Below are 16367 nucleotides of genomic sequence, written 5' to 3' on the forward strand. Positions count from 1 at the left end.
CACACAGCTGTAGAGTTACTGACTGGAAGGAAGGGGGTCTGGAGTCTCCGATGCCTCCTGTCCTCTCCAGAGGGGGCGGCAGCTCGGCCGGAGCGTCTGCACACACAGATCCTCCGTCAGAACCATGAGAGCCGTCTGCAGACACCAGCTGTACAGAGACACAGAGAGAGACGATGAAATTAGCTTATCTACAGCATCTGGGGCATCCTTGATAAGCCTCATGTCTCATGCTAACTGACCAGTCAGTATACACACCATTCAAAAGTTTGGGGTCGTAAGATTTTTATATGTTCTTGAACAAAGTTTCTGCTACTTACCAAGGGTTCAAATGTTTTACTGATCAAAATACAGTAAAACATTAATATTATTAGCCTACATTTTAAAATAACTGTTTTCTATTCGAATATATCGAATATATATATATGATATCTGTTATCAAAGCTGATTTTCCAACACATTACTACTCCAGTCATTCTAATATGCTGATTTGCTGCTCAAGAAACATTTCTTATTAATATACATTTAGAAATCAGTTGTGCTGCATATTATTTCTGTAGAAACCGTGATACGTTTGTTTATGGATTCTTTGATGAATATAAAGTTCTAAAGAACAGCTTTTTTATGAATTAAAATTTTTTAATCAATTTAATACATCCTTAATCCTGAATAAAACTATTAATTTCTTTCCAAAAAAATACAAAGACATCACTGACCTCCAACTTTTCAATGGTAGAGAATGACATTTAAGTTTTGTGGCTATACTTAGAAAATTGTGTTTATCCCAGTGCAATAGATTTCCATTGTACAATTATTACTGTAAAGGTGTTGATAGAGCTGAACTTGTATTTAACCTTCATTTATAAAAGTGTATTGCCTGCTTAGTTTTCTCCATGTTTTAAAATCCGCAGTTCTGAGGGCACGGCAGGCATGTCATAGTTTAGGAGCCATGAACCCTGTAGTAATGATCATTACGAGTCTCTAGGAAAGAGAGCATTCACATCCTGTTGGTCAAACAGAGAGCCTCTTGTGAGACCACAATGAGCTGCATTGGAGTCCCAACACCACCCTAAATCTGATTGAATCTTCTTGTTATACATGGGATATTTCAGGAGTGTTTTTCACTCACCCTGTGACTTCACTTAGATAATTCAATCACAACCAACATGGAAGAAGACAATGTGCTTTAAGAACCAGAAACACACAGAATAACTTCCCTGTCACACATACGCTGTGTAGTGTAACCCACAAATAAAAGTGACAAAGAATAAACAAGATACCAGACGCCTGTTGAATGAAGCCGGTTTCAGTTCCTACCCTGGCAAGTTTGAGCAAACTCAGTTTTTTTGGGCTCAAGACATATTTGAAGATTTCACTAAATGGGCCCTATCTTGCACCCAGCGCAATTGACTTGCACCCGAGCACAGCGGACTTTTCCCTCCACAGACGCACGTCGGTAAATTAGGGAATGAACTTGCGCTCCCGGGGCGGTGCAGTGAAAAGAGGAGGCGTGTACCGGCGCAAATGTTCCCTGGTGCTATTCTGCAGTTTTAGAAAACAATTCCGCCACTGACCAGGAAAAACCCAGTCTAAAGACAGTGGCGCGTTGCGCGATAGTCTTATCTGCTATTTTAAGGGCGCGTGCTTGCCCATTATGTAGCGTGTGAACAACGCGCATACACTTTGATTCTCTAATATAAACAGACGCAGCAGTTTTCATTTTTGCAAATCATACATTATTACAAGGAAAAATATTTACACACGAGGGAAATCATTGTTGTGTCCATGAAGATGTGAAAAAAATAGGCATAAATCTAGATTACATATTTACCCAAATTATTATACGCCTGTTTAACCGAAGCTAATTTGGGTGGTTTCTCCCATCATCCCCATACAATGTCACTTCTCTGTCTTTTACGGCCCTGACGAGAACGTCGGTCTCCTCGGCTGTGAACCGCTCCTGGCGTGCGCTGGCAAATCCGCCGTTATAATAGCAATCCGCATTGGAACAAGTGCGCCTGCTCTTAAAGGGAATGTGAGAGGACGCTCTGATTGGTTTATTGCACGTTACGCCCAAACCACACCTATGAATAATGAAGCTTCTTCAGACCAACACATTTTAGATTTGCGTCGGGATCCAAGAGCCGAGATCCGCCCACAAAGTTACTTGCTTTTCGTGTTTGATACTTGCGTTTCAGATCGTTAAAATAGGGCCCATTGTGTTCTATTATGCCCTTTTACGAAGTCTTGCTTTTGTTTTTGGGGTGTACTAGATTATGCTTTCATGCTTGATTATTTTTCACATATTTTACATTATTACAGCTCCTCTGTCCCCAGTTTGGCCCGGACTGGCTTAGTTCTGGTTTCGATGAAGCCCCTTCTTCCGAAATACAAAATGTGCTGTGATTGGTTAGCTGGCCAAGTGTGAGGTGATTGGCAGCGTTCAGCGTGTATTTGGGAAATGTCCCGTCCCTCCATAACAACGAGTTCTGCTCTAGTGTAAATATAAAGGATGGCGGCAGTTTCAAACCCGATTCAGACCCTGACAATGTTAACGAACAAGAGGAGCTTCCAGAACGGATTTCATGCACGGATTTTGTAAGCAAGGACATTTCAGAGTGGTATGTTTTTCTTGTACATTATAGGACGATGTTATCCACCATTTAATCATGATCTTTGTCGGAAAACTCGATCACAAAAACATGGTTAATTTTCCTAAGGGGCAGTGAACAGCCTTACAAAAGCGAGAGCTTACAAAAGCTATAGTAAACAACACTATATCAACACTAATGTTGGCTAGCAGGCGAGCGCATCAACAACATAAAACGTATAATTACAACTGTCAATAGAAAACGCAACTACAAATAATAAGACATACTTACAAGATGTCATTGCACAAACAGATTGCCCCGACAAAGTGGAAACTGTATGGTTCTGGTAAACATTGCACACAGATAAACATTGGGATTATAATGTTCAGGAACAGTGTTTAAAATTAATTTTACCCATTCTAAGTTTGTCAGCCTTAGGAAGGTCAAACAAATGAGTTGTGGAAAAAACAGCTTCTCTTTGACATAACAGAAGGTCATCCGGGCCTCGTCCGCTTTTCTGCGTGTTCTGTGGGCGGGATTATTTAAATGAGGAACATTATGACTTCATAAAGCACGGAAAAATCATGTTGTAGTCCAAACGAGCCGTTCGTTGTAGTCCTTGAAAAGAGGATTCTGTTAAATAAAATATCTCTCTATGGAGTGGACTTTGAGCTTTGTAACCTTGCAGATCTTTGTTATGCTCAAACAGCAACATCACACAATAACTAAAGTGGAAAAGCATAATAGGACCCTTTCAAATACACAATAACCAGGTTTATATACAGTATCATCAATATATCCTACTTGATTCAATCTCATTTTAACTAATTGAATATTGCTTGTTTTACAGCCAGCCATATTTTAACCATGTTCATACTTCTTAATTGAATACATTTCATTGTTTTAACAATGAACAGATGTATGCTGATTCTAAGCAATTGGAATAAATGCAAACTATTAGTTAATAAACTAAGCCATGACGAGTGCAGAAATCGAGTGAAGTTTATACGTTTATGTAGTTTATGTAATCCAAGTGGATGGATATTTTATTTGCAATTCAAATACACAAATATAAAATTTATGTTTTTCAATGAAGGATAAAAATGAGGCCCAGGCTAGTCTAAAGAGGGCATCCATATCTTGTAGAACTGATTTATATATATATGTATGCTATATGTAAGGAGTTTAAATGGGACAAAAGCAAATATCACCTTATCCCAACCCTTAACCAAGGGGTCCTCGATCACTGATAAAAACAATAAATTAGTTTTTTTTACATAAAAGGTTAATATATTATCGAACTTCATGTTGGCAGGAGTCTAATTCTAACTGATTGATGCCAAATATTAAATCAAATTTTAACAGAACCATGTGTTTTACAGCTTTAAATAAACAGCTGATATGCACTACCAGGTTGCAGTACCGCTCTGACCACTAGATGTTCCTCGCTCCATCACACGTTTATCTCTCTTTGACGGACAGAGCCAAGTCCCTCCCAGCCCGAAAGCTTCCACAGGCTCAGCTCTGCATGGGAAAGTTCCTGGTGTGAATCTGAAACGGGGGCAGTAAAAGGACGCTCATATATCCCCAGCTCCAGGTTCCTGTCTCTCCTGGCCGCCGCGTTGGAAAAGCGCATCTGAAGATGGCAGGGAGTAAAGCAGCGATAAAGAGCACACCTTGTGTTTCTCCGTGGAAAGGGAGATTTGAGAGACAGGGATCTGGCTATGTAGCCGCTCTCTCTCTCTCTCTGTGTGTGTGTGTGTGTGTGTGTGTGTGTGTGTGTGTGTGTGCGCTTTAATCCATATGAGGAACTGTTTGTTTCTCTTGGCTGAAAAAAACAGGGTGTGTGTGTTTGGAAAAAAGTCAATCAGAGGGAGGTGGTGTGAGTCTGACTGACTATAGAATAAAAATAATAGGGAATGTGTAAGTGTGTGTTTTTTTACATGTGCATTCAGCTGTAAATTATACAGTGGAATGCAAGTGCATTGAAATTGTGCTGCCAGGTGAGTCAGTGCCAGAAGTGTGTGTGTGTGTGTGTGTGTGTGTGTGTGTGTGTGTGTGTGTGTGTGTGTGTGTGTGTGTGTGTGTGTGTGTGTGTGTGTGTGTGTGTGTGTGTGTGTGCAGGTGTATATTTCTAGGTTTTTTAAGGCCAACTGAAAACTGTTTAGTCTTAAAAATAAAGGTTCCAAAGGGGGGGTTGTAGCGAACCATCATAGTACGAAGAATATTTCAATAATCTGAAGAACCTTTTGCAATGGAAAATGTTAAAGGTTCTTCATGGAACCATCAATGCCAATAAGTGTAGAGTGGGACTTGACTTCATTTGAAAAGGATGTTCTGGATCAGCACAGCTCTATGGAATAACACACACTGATGAATCATTCACAAACGCCACGTTGGAAGAGACGGGAGACTAAATCCTCTAAATTATCGCTGTGTGTGGAATACAAGAGTCACTCGTGATGGGATGTCTGACATTGGAGGTTTTCCCGCAGCCTGACGGATCCAGGCCGTATCCAGATCTGATGAAGGACCTTCGTCTGGACCCGATGACAACGCAGTGCTGAAGTGCCAACTAGACTCTCCCTATGGAGGATCCCTTTACCACTCTACAGATAAAGTGTTGTCGGGATAATTTCAGTTTCGCGTTATCTACCCTGAAGTGATACAATTCTGTATAATTTTTTTTAAGGCCAGACAAGTAGTTTGTTAAGGCTTGGTTTTTAGGGAATTACAAACCTGCGCACATATATTCAAATGCGCATAACTATAGAAATAATTCTTAATGCGCACGTGAGCATTTCCAGCGTTTCTAACAGGTTCACATTTAAAGTCTGTGTAGAGAGAACGATGTCGTCTTAGCGGTCTCTAATTTAATAACTAATGATCGCTGCGACGGAAGTTAATCAATCAAAACTAACTTTAGCTGGAAAATATCTTTATTCAAGAACCGCTATAAAGCCAAAACAATCTGTTACCTTAAATTATCCGTTTATCACTGTAAAGCCAATTTGAAACAATCGACATTGTTAAAAGCGCTACATAAATGAAGATGACTTGACTAGATATTGTAACAACCATAGCAACAGTTTGGTGTCTCAGTTGAAGTGGTTTGGTACTATGCTATTAATGTGTTAGTTAGTCCATTGTATTAGCGTCCCGCAGGAGGGAAGTTTATTCGGACAGACCCTCGACCCCTCGATTTTGACCAAGGAAGAGTAGACTTCAGGCAGATCCATAAACCACAATGCACCATGATTGTGACGTCACAGCAGATTGCGCTTAATTTAGCCCACCCCACAATACTCTAGTGTATGATATTGGCATTAATTTTACATTTAACCGCATTTAATCTTTGTTGTAGGTACCTAAAGCTGGATGTTTTTATCATTTTGATAAAATAAGTGTGTGTATTTTTTAATATTTAAAGGGTTAGTTCACCCAGAAATAAAAATTCTGTCAGTAATTACTCACCCTCATGTTGTTCCAACCCCGTCAGACTTTAGTTCATCTTCAGAACACAAATTAAGATATGTTTGATTAAATCTGAGAGCTGTCTCACTCCGCCATTGGCTTTTAGGTAATCTATAAGCCATCCCAGAAAGTGACTACAGTGGCTCAACCATAAGTTTATAAAGCGACGAGAATACTTTTTATGCGCAAAAAAACCTCCTAAAATAACGACTTTATTCGACTATTAATTTTCTTCTGTGTGGGCCTCTGAGTGAGTTCACGTTGTGTAACAGCGCAGCGCTTCTGGGTTGTATGTCAGAATGGAGGCGCACTATTGGCCGACGCTGGTCATGTTTGTGATGCTGGCCAATAGTGAGCCTCCATTCTGACATACAACCCAGAAGCGCTGCGCTGTTACACAACGTGAACTCACTCAGAGGCCTACACAGAAGAAAATTAATAGTCGAATAAAGTCGTTATTTTAGGAGGTTTTTTTGCGCATAAAAAGTATTCTCGTCGCTTTATAAACTTATGGTTGAGCCACTGTAGTCACTTTCTGGGATGGCTTATAGATTACCTAAAAGCCAATGGCGGAGTGAGACAGCTCTCAGATTTAATCAAACATATCTTAATTTGTGTTCTGAAGATGAACTAAAGTCTGACGAGGTTGGAACAACATGAGGGTGAGTAATTACTGAACGAATTTTCATTTTTGGGTGAATTAACCCTTTAATATTGAATATAAATATTTTAATATTTAATATTAGTTTATATTAAATTTTTGAACAGGCCAAGCATACATACAAGCATATAGAATGGTTTATAAAACAAAATAATACGGAAAAAAACTGTAAATAATAAATCAGCTCCATAGCAGGTTCCAAGAGATCGGGAGCTTCGTTTTTTCCATTTAAACAACAGATCACAAGGGTTCTGCCAGTAGTGGGCACTTGTGCAACAAAATCAATGACGTACATCCGAGTGAACAAAACGGAGGGAAGTTAGCAAGGGAACGGCATAAATAACTGGACTTAAACGCAGCCATTGAAATGACCATCATAAGAAATATTTGCCAACTGCCACGTGGAACAAAAAGCCCTTCATGAAAGTAGTCAGTGGCTGACTTCCGTTGGGAACGACCCCTCGAGTAGCATCTCCTTCCAGCAGTGGCCTTGAAAATACCATTAGCTCGCATTAATATTCTCTCCTGTGTCTCTGGGACAGACAGAGGAGGAGCAGATGTTTGCTAACCACTAAACACTCGCGGTCAATTTACCGCATCCAAACACACACTCACGCTTGACTGACCGATCTCCGAGCTCCCGTGTTCAGAGACTCACACTTTCCTCACACCTGGGCCTTCTAATCAAACCTTTACCGCCAACATCGAGACGGACGGCCCTGCTTCATTCTGAGGTTAATGAAACTCAAGCAGGAGAATTGAGATGAGGAAGGTCTATGCAGTCTGTAACTCACCCATGACACAACACGTCCGTTGAAACACGGTAGCTTGGCGTTGTCATCAGAAATCTCTTCCTTCACCACCCTGAAGAGACATAATGAAACGACAGGTCTGTTGAAAGTTTCACCAGAGTGACAGATTATGAAAACATGATTTTCACTCAAACTATAAACGAAAGCAGTTGTCATGGATAACAAATTTTGTCAAATCAGTTAAAACAATTATATGGTTTTGTTCGAGATAAAATGTAAAGAACGGATACACAAAGAAACTAGACTGAAGAAACTGTGAATGCCTCTCAGTTGCTATAGTGTTGTAGCTGCTTGCGTTATTAGGCTCTGCCCACTCCCATGATGCACTGCATTTGTGTTCTGAAGATAAACAAAAGTATTACGGGTTTGGAACGAGTAATTAATGACAGAACTTACATTTTTGGGTGAACTATCCCTTTAATCTCCCTCTCTTTAGCCATCTTCAAGAATCTACTAAAGACGCATCTCTTTCGCCAACATTTGACTCAATAATACCAACACTTACTATTCTATATCTATTATATAAAAACATCCTTGGTACGTGTGCTGTGTTGATCTAGCCGAGACTGGTCACGACATTTGCATATTGTTGATTTGACTGCTTCTATTGCTCTTCATTTGTAAGTCGCTTTGGATAAAAGCATCTGCTAAATGATCAAATGTAAATGTGTAGTGTAATGTAATTAGTCATGCTATCAATGCCTCTAGCCTCCGTTAGCTTTAAAATGAAGTTTTGGAATTAGCAACGGATTAGATGCGCCTACAAACAAGAGCGTTTTATGGACAAAAACCTGACAAATGTCTAAAAATACAACATCTGAACAATGTCTTGAGGTGTGGTAACCGTAATAAGCGGAATAATTGACTCCGGCCCGTTGAATTATTGGGAAATCATGCACACCCACTTCACGTAGTGGCCGCATTCCCACCTCGCGTGTGCATTATTTATTTTCTAATAATTCACCGACCAGTCGTCAATTATTCCTTAGCTAATGTGCTCTGGCTGGTTGCCGAAGCATTTGCTGTTGTGTTCTGCTGGTTGTTATGGCATCGCCAGGTGGTTGCTAAGGTGTTCTCATTGGTTGTTAAAGCAAGCAGTTGCTATAGTGTTCTGGCTGGTTGCTAGGGCATTTACTATTGTTTTCTGGTTCTGGTTGCTAAATGGACGTTACTAGCTCATGTCAAAAGAGGCCATAATAATAGTGAGGGGCTTGACTCAGCAAACACCCTTAAATAAGTAAAGCAGCTCCATTTTCTAAAAGCCCCCTCACACGCACACAGGTTAATTTAGTCCCCCATAAAATAAATTCACGGCATGCACCTCCTGGTCCCTCCCCCTTCCCAGCTGCTCCTTAAAAAGGTGCTGACCCCACTGACTCCTGTCACCATGGAAACCTTTGTCAAAGAGGAAGAGGGTGAAAGACAGCTGGCTAGTAAAGCACGTGAGGTTTGCTGAAACAGACCATGTAATCTATTAATAATAAAAAATCAATTGAGTGATCATGATTGCATTCATGTTATATAAATCAAAGCCAGGCGTCTATTTTTAATCACACGCATTTCATGCCAAACGCCAAAGCAGTGGTGACAAAACTGAGTCTGTGCTATAGATGCACACAGGCCAATTGCGTTCCTGGCTGACAGAAAAATGCATGTGTGAATGCTTTCCTGTGGTCTGACATGTTTCATTTGATCTACTCTCAGCGATAGATGGCATTTCTTTCCATACAGACCATCGGATGCATATTGCACGCACAAAAAAGGCAGCATTTGAGAACAGCAAGCTTCAATCCGATCTGATTGGATTGTTTTACTGCTTCCTCCCCTGGTCTCAGAAGATCAAGCTAAATTCGTATCAAATGAATCCAAACCCGCATTATGAAAACAATCTGATGTTTTATCTTTTTTTACATCCACATTCAGGGCTTTATTTGTGTCATACATCATCTCTCTCTCACTTTCTCTCTTCCTGCCAGATGAAGCTGATCTAATGAAACCCTTCAACAGTGACTGTCTCTGCTGAATTCTCATCTGTTCAAGTGATGAGTCAAAGCCTCTCAGGCCCAAGATCTCATCCGCTGTCCCAATATGTTTGTGCTTATGATTTTTCATGTGCAATACACACATACAGAAAAGGGATAAATTCTGAATGCTGCATGTATCGTTAAATTCTTCTTAAAGAAACACTGCACTTTTTTTGGAAATAGGCTCATTGTCCAGCTCCCCTAGAATTAAACAGTTTTACCGTTTTCGAATCCATTCAGCCGATCTCCGGGTCTGGCGGTAGCACTTTTAGCATAGCTTAGCATAGATCATTGAATCTGATTAGACCGTTAGCATCTCTCTCAAAAAAATGACCAAAGAGTTTCAATATTTTTCCTATTTAAAGCTGCAGTCCGTCGTTTTTCCTCTTTGTCGCCATCTCTGTTCGAAATCTGCAATTGCAGTTATTCGCGGAATTATTAACTGTGCGTGGGTAGTAAATCGGCATGAAACAGCGCGGATGAACACAATGTATTGAGGAGAACCTGTCGCTGCCGCGTCGCTGTGGATACTGTACTGTCATCAGAGTATACTTTTTGAAAGTGTCAACATTAGAATTTTCATCGGCAAATGTCATCTGAACAAGTAAGTAACATTCACTTTTGTTCTGACCAAATTCGGGGGGTGGGGGGAAGCATTGCAGTAGCTATATCATGCTGATTAAATCTAACGATTGCTTATATCACGTCAAAACGTGAAAAATATATTTTTTCTGAAGTCCGAAGTCTTTGGGTTTTACAACTGGTGAATCTCCAGTTGTCACTGGTGATTGTCGCTTTAAACTTTCGGGATCCGCCATACCAAGTGCTAAGCTAAATCTCCTCCATCATCCACACACGCTAGCCGAGACTCCTTCTCTATGTGTACAGAAGTGACGTAATGACGCAAAGACATGCTCGAAATTCCCGCGGAAATCCACCAGTACCACTAGAATTAAAATCATTATTACAAGCTTACCGTTTTGAATCGAGGTAAGGCAAGCAGATCGTTTTGAACACTGTCTGGTTACATTTTTTTTCAAAAATGTATTTTTTGATATTTTTAAACCCAAAAAAGTGCCGGACTGCAGCTTTAAACCTTGACTCTTCTGTAGTTACATCGTGTACTAAGACCGACAGAAAATAAAAAGTTGCGATTTTCTAGGTCGATATGGCTAGGAACTATTCTCTCATTCCTGCGTAATAACAAAGTCCTTTTAGGCAAGTCGTGCCACTCGGCCGCCATCTTGGCAACGCCTCCGGGCAGCTATTTCGGACTAACAAGACCAGGCTCCTATCTAAATGAATGGGCAGAACTGCACTTTCACTGGTCATCGGGACATACAAACCGCATGTATAGAAACAGCAGTAAAATATGATAAAAATCGCTGAAAAAGTTTGATGACTTTGCCCCAAAATAAGGTTAAAAACGCCTTTTTCCCCACAGGTTATACTTTTACTACGCATGCGCAAGGGTTCACGACACCAACAGGCAAAACCTCAACTGTGCGCATACATCAGTGGAACCAGACGATAGGCTTAAATGTTTCCCGGCTTGAGTGTTAAAAGCAGATGATTGGCTTTCCAGCGGGAGGGGCGGGACATACATGTGCATACAACCGCCATCTTTGCCGTTACGGGTTTTACTTGTATAGTTGTATTGAGGATTGAGGAAGTGGCATGTCTCTTATATAAATTGTCTCTGGTAATATTCAAGGCATTGTGCTGCCGTACCAGCAGGCGCAATGATATTACGCAGCGCAAACACAGTGCCGGTCACGTTGGAAGTTACCTAGCTGGGGACTACTTGCAGGAGCTGCGTAATATCATTGCGACTGCAGTCAAGGTTTAAATAGGAAAATTATTGAAACTCTTTGGTAATTTTTTTGAGAAAGATGCTAACGTTGTAATCAGATTAAATTATCTATGCTAAGCTATGCTAAAAGTGCTACCACCAGACCCGGAGATCGGCTGAATGGATTCGAAAATGGTAAAACTGTTTAACTCTAGGGGAGCTGGACAATGAGCCAATTTCCAAAAAAAGTGATCCTTAAAGCCAAAACTTAAGCTTTGATTAGATTGTGTTGATGATGCCCAAAATGCCGTCTAGATAGGTAGCTTCGGCAGGCGATGATAAGGTTAGTTGCCTGTGTGTGTGTTTGTGGTGTGTGAGTAAAAGATTATATCCCAAAGGCCTCTAGACGCTGGCATTAGCACAATGATTGACAGCTCTCAGTGAATTCCAATCTGAGCACTTTGTTGCTTTTAGTGAGTGGATTTCACATTGTTCCACAGTGCAGACTCTAATCCTGCTTGGGCTATGCAATAAAAACTCAGCAGGGATGGTGACATAAGAGGCTCAGAGAGAAGCTCTCCTCCTCCTTTTCTCATTCTGTTCTTCTTCTCTGCTCTCCTCATTCCTTTAGCAGCATGAGGTCCCGTTTCTCCTAAAGCAGTTTCATATGAAATCCTCAGCTTGGATAAGAACAGAAATACTGCTCAGATATGAGTAATACTTTCACTCGAATAAATAGTACAACAGGGGGGGACGATATGACCAAAATCATTGATCATAGGATGAGTAAATTTAGACCATGGTTATGGTATTGTCACGGTTTAGGTTTGTTTTCATTCATGTCTGTATTTCTAGTCTTGTGTTTTGCTGTCCGTGTGTTAATTGCTGTTTGTCAGTAGAGTTACATACAGTATTGATTAGTTTGAGTTCAGGTGTGTCTAGTTAATTAGTCTCATTAGTTCCTCTGTTTGCAGTGTACTTAAGCCCTGTGTGTGTGTTTCTGGTCATTGTCAGTTCTACGTTGTGTGTGTTAGGTTGTTATATACATGTGTATCGTAATTGAGTTCAGTGTAAATAAATACTGCTTGTGTTTAGATCCTGCATTCATTCGTCTTCTTCATTTCAACTAACCGTGACAAGTATATATATCACAATATGATTAAACTTAACTTATTCTTAAAATAATCGTGTTTGACAGCTGAATTTGTGGTAAAAAAAAAACTACATTACCCATGATGCTGTACATTACACCAAATTGAGAGTAAAAAAAACCAACACTCTCCAAAATAGCTCTTTAGCTCCGCCCACTCCCATGAAGCAATGCGATAACCAAGTTTTTTTTAGATATTACATAACCGGCATTTAATTATCAAATACTTCCCAAATAAAAGATGCTTCATCTCATTTGAGAATTTTATTTATTTATTTGAAACTTCTGGACAAAAATATGATTGAATCACTGTCTTCACACAACAATTTGCACAGTGGATTCACGAGTCCTAGATACAAAAAATGTACCTATTTGAAGCTTTATAGACCATGTTCAGTTTATATATGGTCCCACTTTATATTAGGTGTCTTTAACTACTATGTACTATGTAAAAAACTGTATCAAATTCAAAGTTAGTGCATAGTAGTTAAATAAAATGACCATCAAATGAGTCGTTGTGCTTTCATTTGAAAAACCCCAGCATGAACTTTTTGTTTTGGAACAACTAAATAAAAAATTAAATGAATGAAATAGTCTATGTTCAGTGACAGACGGACGTCCACACACCTTTGCAAGTTTCTTCAGAGATTCAGTGAACTCTTCATCTCCCACATGTGACATTCAAACTGTCTTGAGTGACAGCGAGTCTGGTTTGACTGACAGGAAATCAATTGTGAGGGGGTTTCCAGCCAAAGATCTTTTTCATTCATTACAAGCACCATAACGTCATCATAGATCATACCAACATTTGTGTCTTACATATTTCTCCATCTACTTTAGCAATAACAAAGTACTAACCACACACACACACACACACACACACACACACACACACACACACACACACACACACACACACACACACACACACACACACACACACACACACACACACACACACACACACACACACACACACACACAGAGCCTTCATCAGGCTAGCACAGTGGAATTGGGGCAGTGTGTGCAGATGGCTCATGTGTGTAGACAGGCCCATTGATTTGTAAGCAGAGCCAATCTCTAATGAAGAGGCCTTCCTTCTTCATAGCCTGAGATGATTAGATTTTGTCCAGAAAACAAGCCTGGACTCCCACAGCAGAAGATGTGGAGGAGGAGGAGGATATAAGAGAAAATGGCAGTAGATGAGAGTGAAAAGAAAGGGATGTAAGCACTCCCAAAGTGCTCATCCATCATTCAGTCCGCAGTCAGTCCGTCCAAATCCTGAAACCGCCAGACAATGAGCCAGTGATGCAATGCAATCCACAGAGACCCAAAATACACACAATGCTAAAAACATGGTAATCACACACACATACAATATGCTAATACTGTCCAACTCACTTGAAGAACTGTACTACGTGTGAGGACTAGGGAGAGGACAAGACAGGAAAATAAAGCAGGGAAAGTAGGTCAGTCTTCTTTAAAGAAACATCACTTCCATCAGAGAACAAGTCGGCCTGTAAATGAAAAGCTCTCCGCTGCTTACGTTTGCCAGACTGACGTGACGTGACCCCTCACACACTTTTTATTCAGGAAATCAATTGGAAATCTCAGCTTCTGCATCAAACGTGGTTATAAACTGTGTAACTTACAAACCATGTTCATGATCCTGCACACACTATCACACACACACACACACACACACACACACACACACACACACACACACACACACACACACACAATCTGTCCACTACTAATCTCCAAAACAAACACTTAATAAGCAGATGCAGTATGCTGAGAGCAAGTCTACTGTGTGTGTGTGTGTGTGTGTGTGTGTGTGTGTGTGTGTGTGTGTGTGTGTGTGTGTGTGTGTGTGTGTGTGTGTGTGTGTGTGTGTGTGTGTGTGTGTGTGTGTGTGTGTTTTCCAGCTGTGCTATGAGAATCAACAGAATCAAATTCAGCAATACGACCTGAGAAATAATCTCTGTAATTGAAATCCAACAGTGAAAACACAATCAACATTGTAATTTTACAATTTACGGATCATTTCCCTCTCAAGAAAACATTTCAGTCTTTGCTTCCATGATAATGAACAAGGCTAATGATTCCTCGCACTTGGTCTCTTGCAACTATTGATTAAGCATCTGAATGTGGTAATTTGATCTAATCAAAATGATTTGAGATTACGGCGATAATTGTGCAGTTTAAATTTCACTGACCACATAAATCAAATTAAAGCACTTCATACGAAATGAAGGCTTGTGGGTTTAATCAGTCTACATATTACATCATATAAATATTATTTTATTATTATTATATACAATTTTAAGTACCAATTATATCATTAAATCGCAATAATTTTGCATGACAATTCATGATCGTGACATGTCTTGTCAATATGGGGTAATTCTGTTGAATATGGTCCTCACTTTTGTAGCATTTTATTTTTGAAAATTGCCAGTCAAAGTGTTGTCTTCTTGGTGCTGTTCCTTTAAGTCTAAATTATAAATAATAATGATTAAAATCTAAAATATGTTTTTCCCCAACCGAGCTCGAGAACTGCATGTGAGAAGAATATACAGATATACAGTACTACTGTTTTGGAAAACACGCAAACCTAAAAAATTTCATACATTAAATTGATTAAAATAAAAATTAAATCACGAAAGACTTTCCTTATGGGGAAAACATACTTGTCCTGATCAATGTATGACACGTAATAAACTCAAAATCCTTTGAATCTCCATTTATTACTGTTTCACCAGCGAGCAGCTTTACTGTAGCAGGATCCTCCATCTGTCTGTGAAAGTGTGTTTGTACTAAAATGATGATCATGATGCTAATGGCCTTACTGGCCTTGCAGCTGTTATGAGAGAGACCCAGGAGAGAGGCTGACACACACACACACACACACACACACACACACACACACACACACACACACACACACACACACACACACACACACACACACACACACACACACACACACACAATGCACAAGCATTATCATCACTAAATCTATGCTGTCTATTCCTAGCTCTATCTGAATGAAAACAGTGACCCGTTTAATCAAATACCCGACAAGATTTCTCTTCTCACCAATAGCAGCTTCTTATAGAAAAGTCTTATTTTATTAATTAATCTATTTTTTATTAGAACAAGTATATGATACAGTCTGATCGCTTCCCTGAAACTGATGACACATCTGCAGTGATGTCAGCTTCATCATGCACTCGTGTTACATCACAACGCCACATTCCTGCCACTGGATGAAGTCAGCGTCGTGTAGAGAGAGATCATATATTATGTTCTTAATAATGAGTGTGCATGTCTATGTGTGTTTATGTGGAGGGTTAAAACGCTTGAAAAGATAACATTTTACTGCTGACATCATATGATCATAAGCTATGTGTGAGACACACCATGAAAACTGAAATCATTACACCAAACTCAATATAATGTCTTCCTGTCAACAGGACAAATTATTATGAAGTCGCACAACAAGTAACCATGCTTGTGAGATTCAACAAGACAATCCATTTACTAGCAATTTATAAATGAAAATTGTTTCTGCACCAAAAGTTTTTTCAGGGTACAAAACTAATCAGGGTTCCCGAAAGCATCGTTAGCCGACTATGGTCGCAAGTTCCGTCGTTATCAGCATAGTTCAACGATTTGGTGTTTCCCGAAACCATCGTTCCAACGAACGTTCGCAAACAGCATCGCAAACTTGTGTGGTTGGAGCGACAGCTCTGGAGCTGTGGTTAGAAGCATAGTTTCTAGTTTACATGAGATGTAGACTGAATAAATCCTTATCTTTAGCAAAATAAGCAAGCTGACATTCAGTACAACCCGTGTTA

General features: G+C 39.9%; 1 protein-coding gene across 2 annotated transcripts in view; it reads right to left on the reverse strand.

The window, feature by feature from the left end:
- Positions 1-16367, reverse strand: part of dvl3b (dishevelled segment polarity protein 3b) — a 45914-nt gene that overhangs the window by 17007 nt on the left and 12540 nt on the right. For both annotated transcript variants that reach the window (XM_079620047.1, XM_079620046.1), the window contains exons 2-3: positions 7518-7587; positions 24-148 (exon numbers count right to left, since the gene is read on the reverse strand). In XM_079620047.1, coding sequence (XP_079476173.1) covers positions 24-148; positions 7518-7587 — 195 coding nt within the window. The remainder of the gene's footprint in view (positions 1-23; positions 149-7517; positions 7588-16367) is intronic.

The sequence above is a fragment of the Phoxinus phoxinus genome (assembly GCF_949152265.1).
Source record: "Phoxinus phoxinus genome assembly, chromosome: 8".
NCBI classification, from domain to species: Eukaryota; Metazoa; Chordata; class Actinopteri; order Cypriniformes; family Leuciscidae; genus Phoxinus; species Phoxinus phoxinus.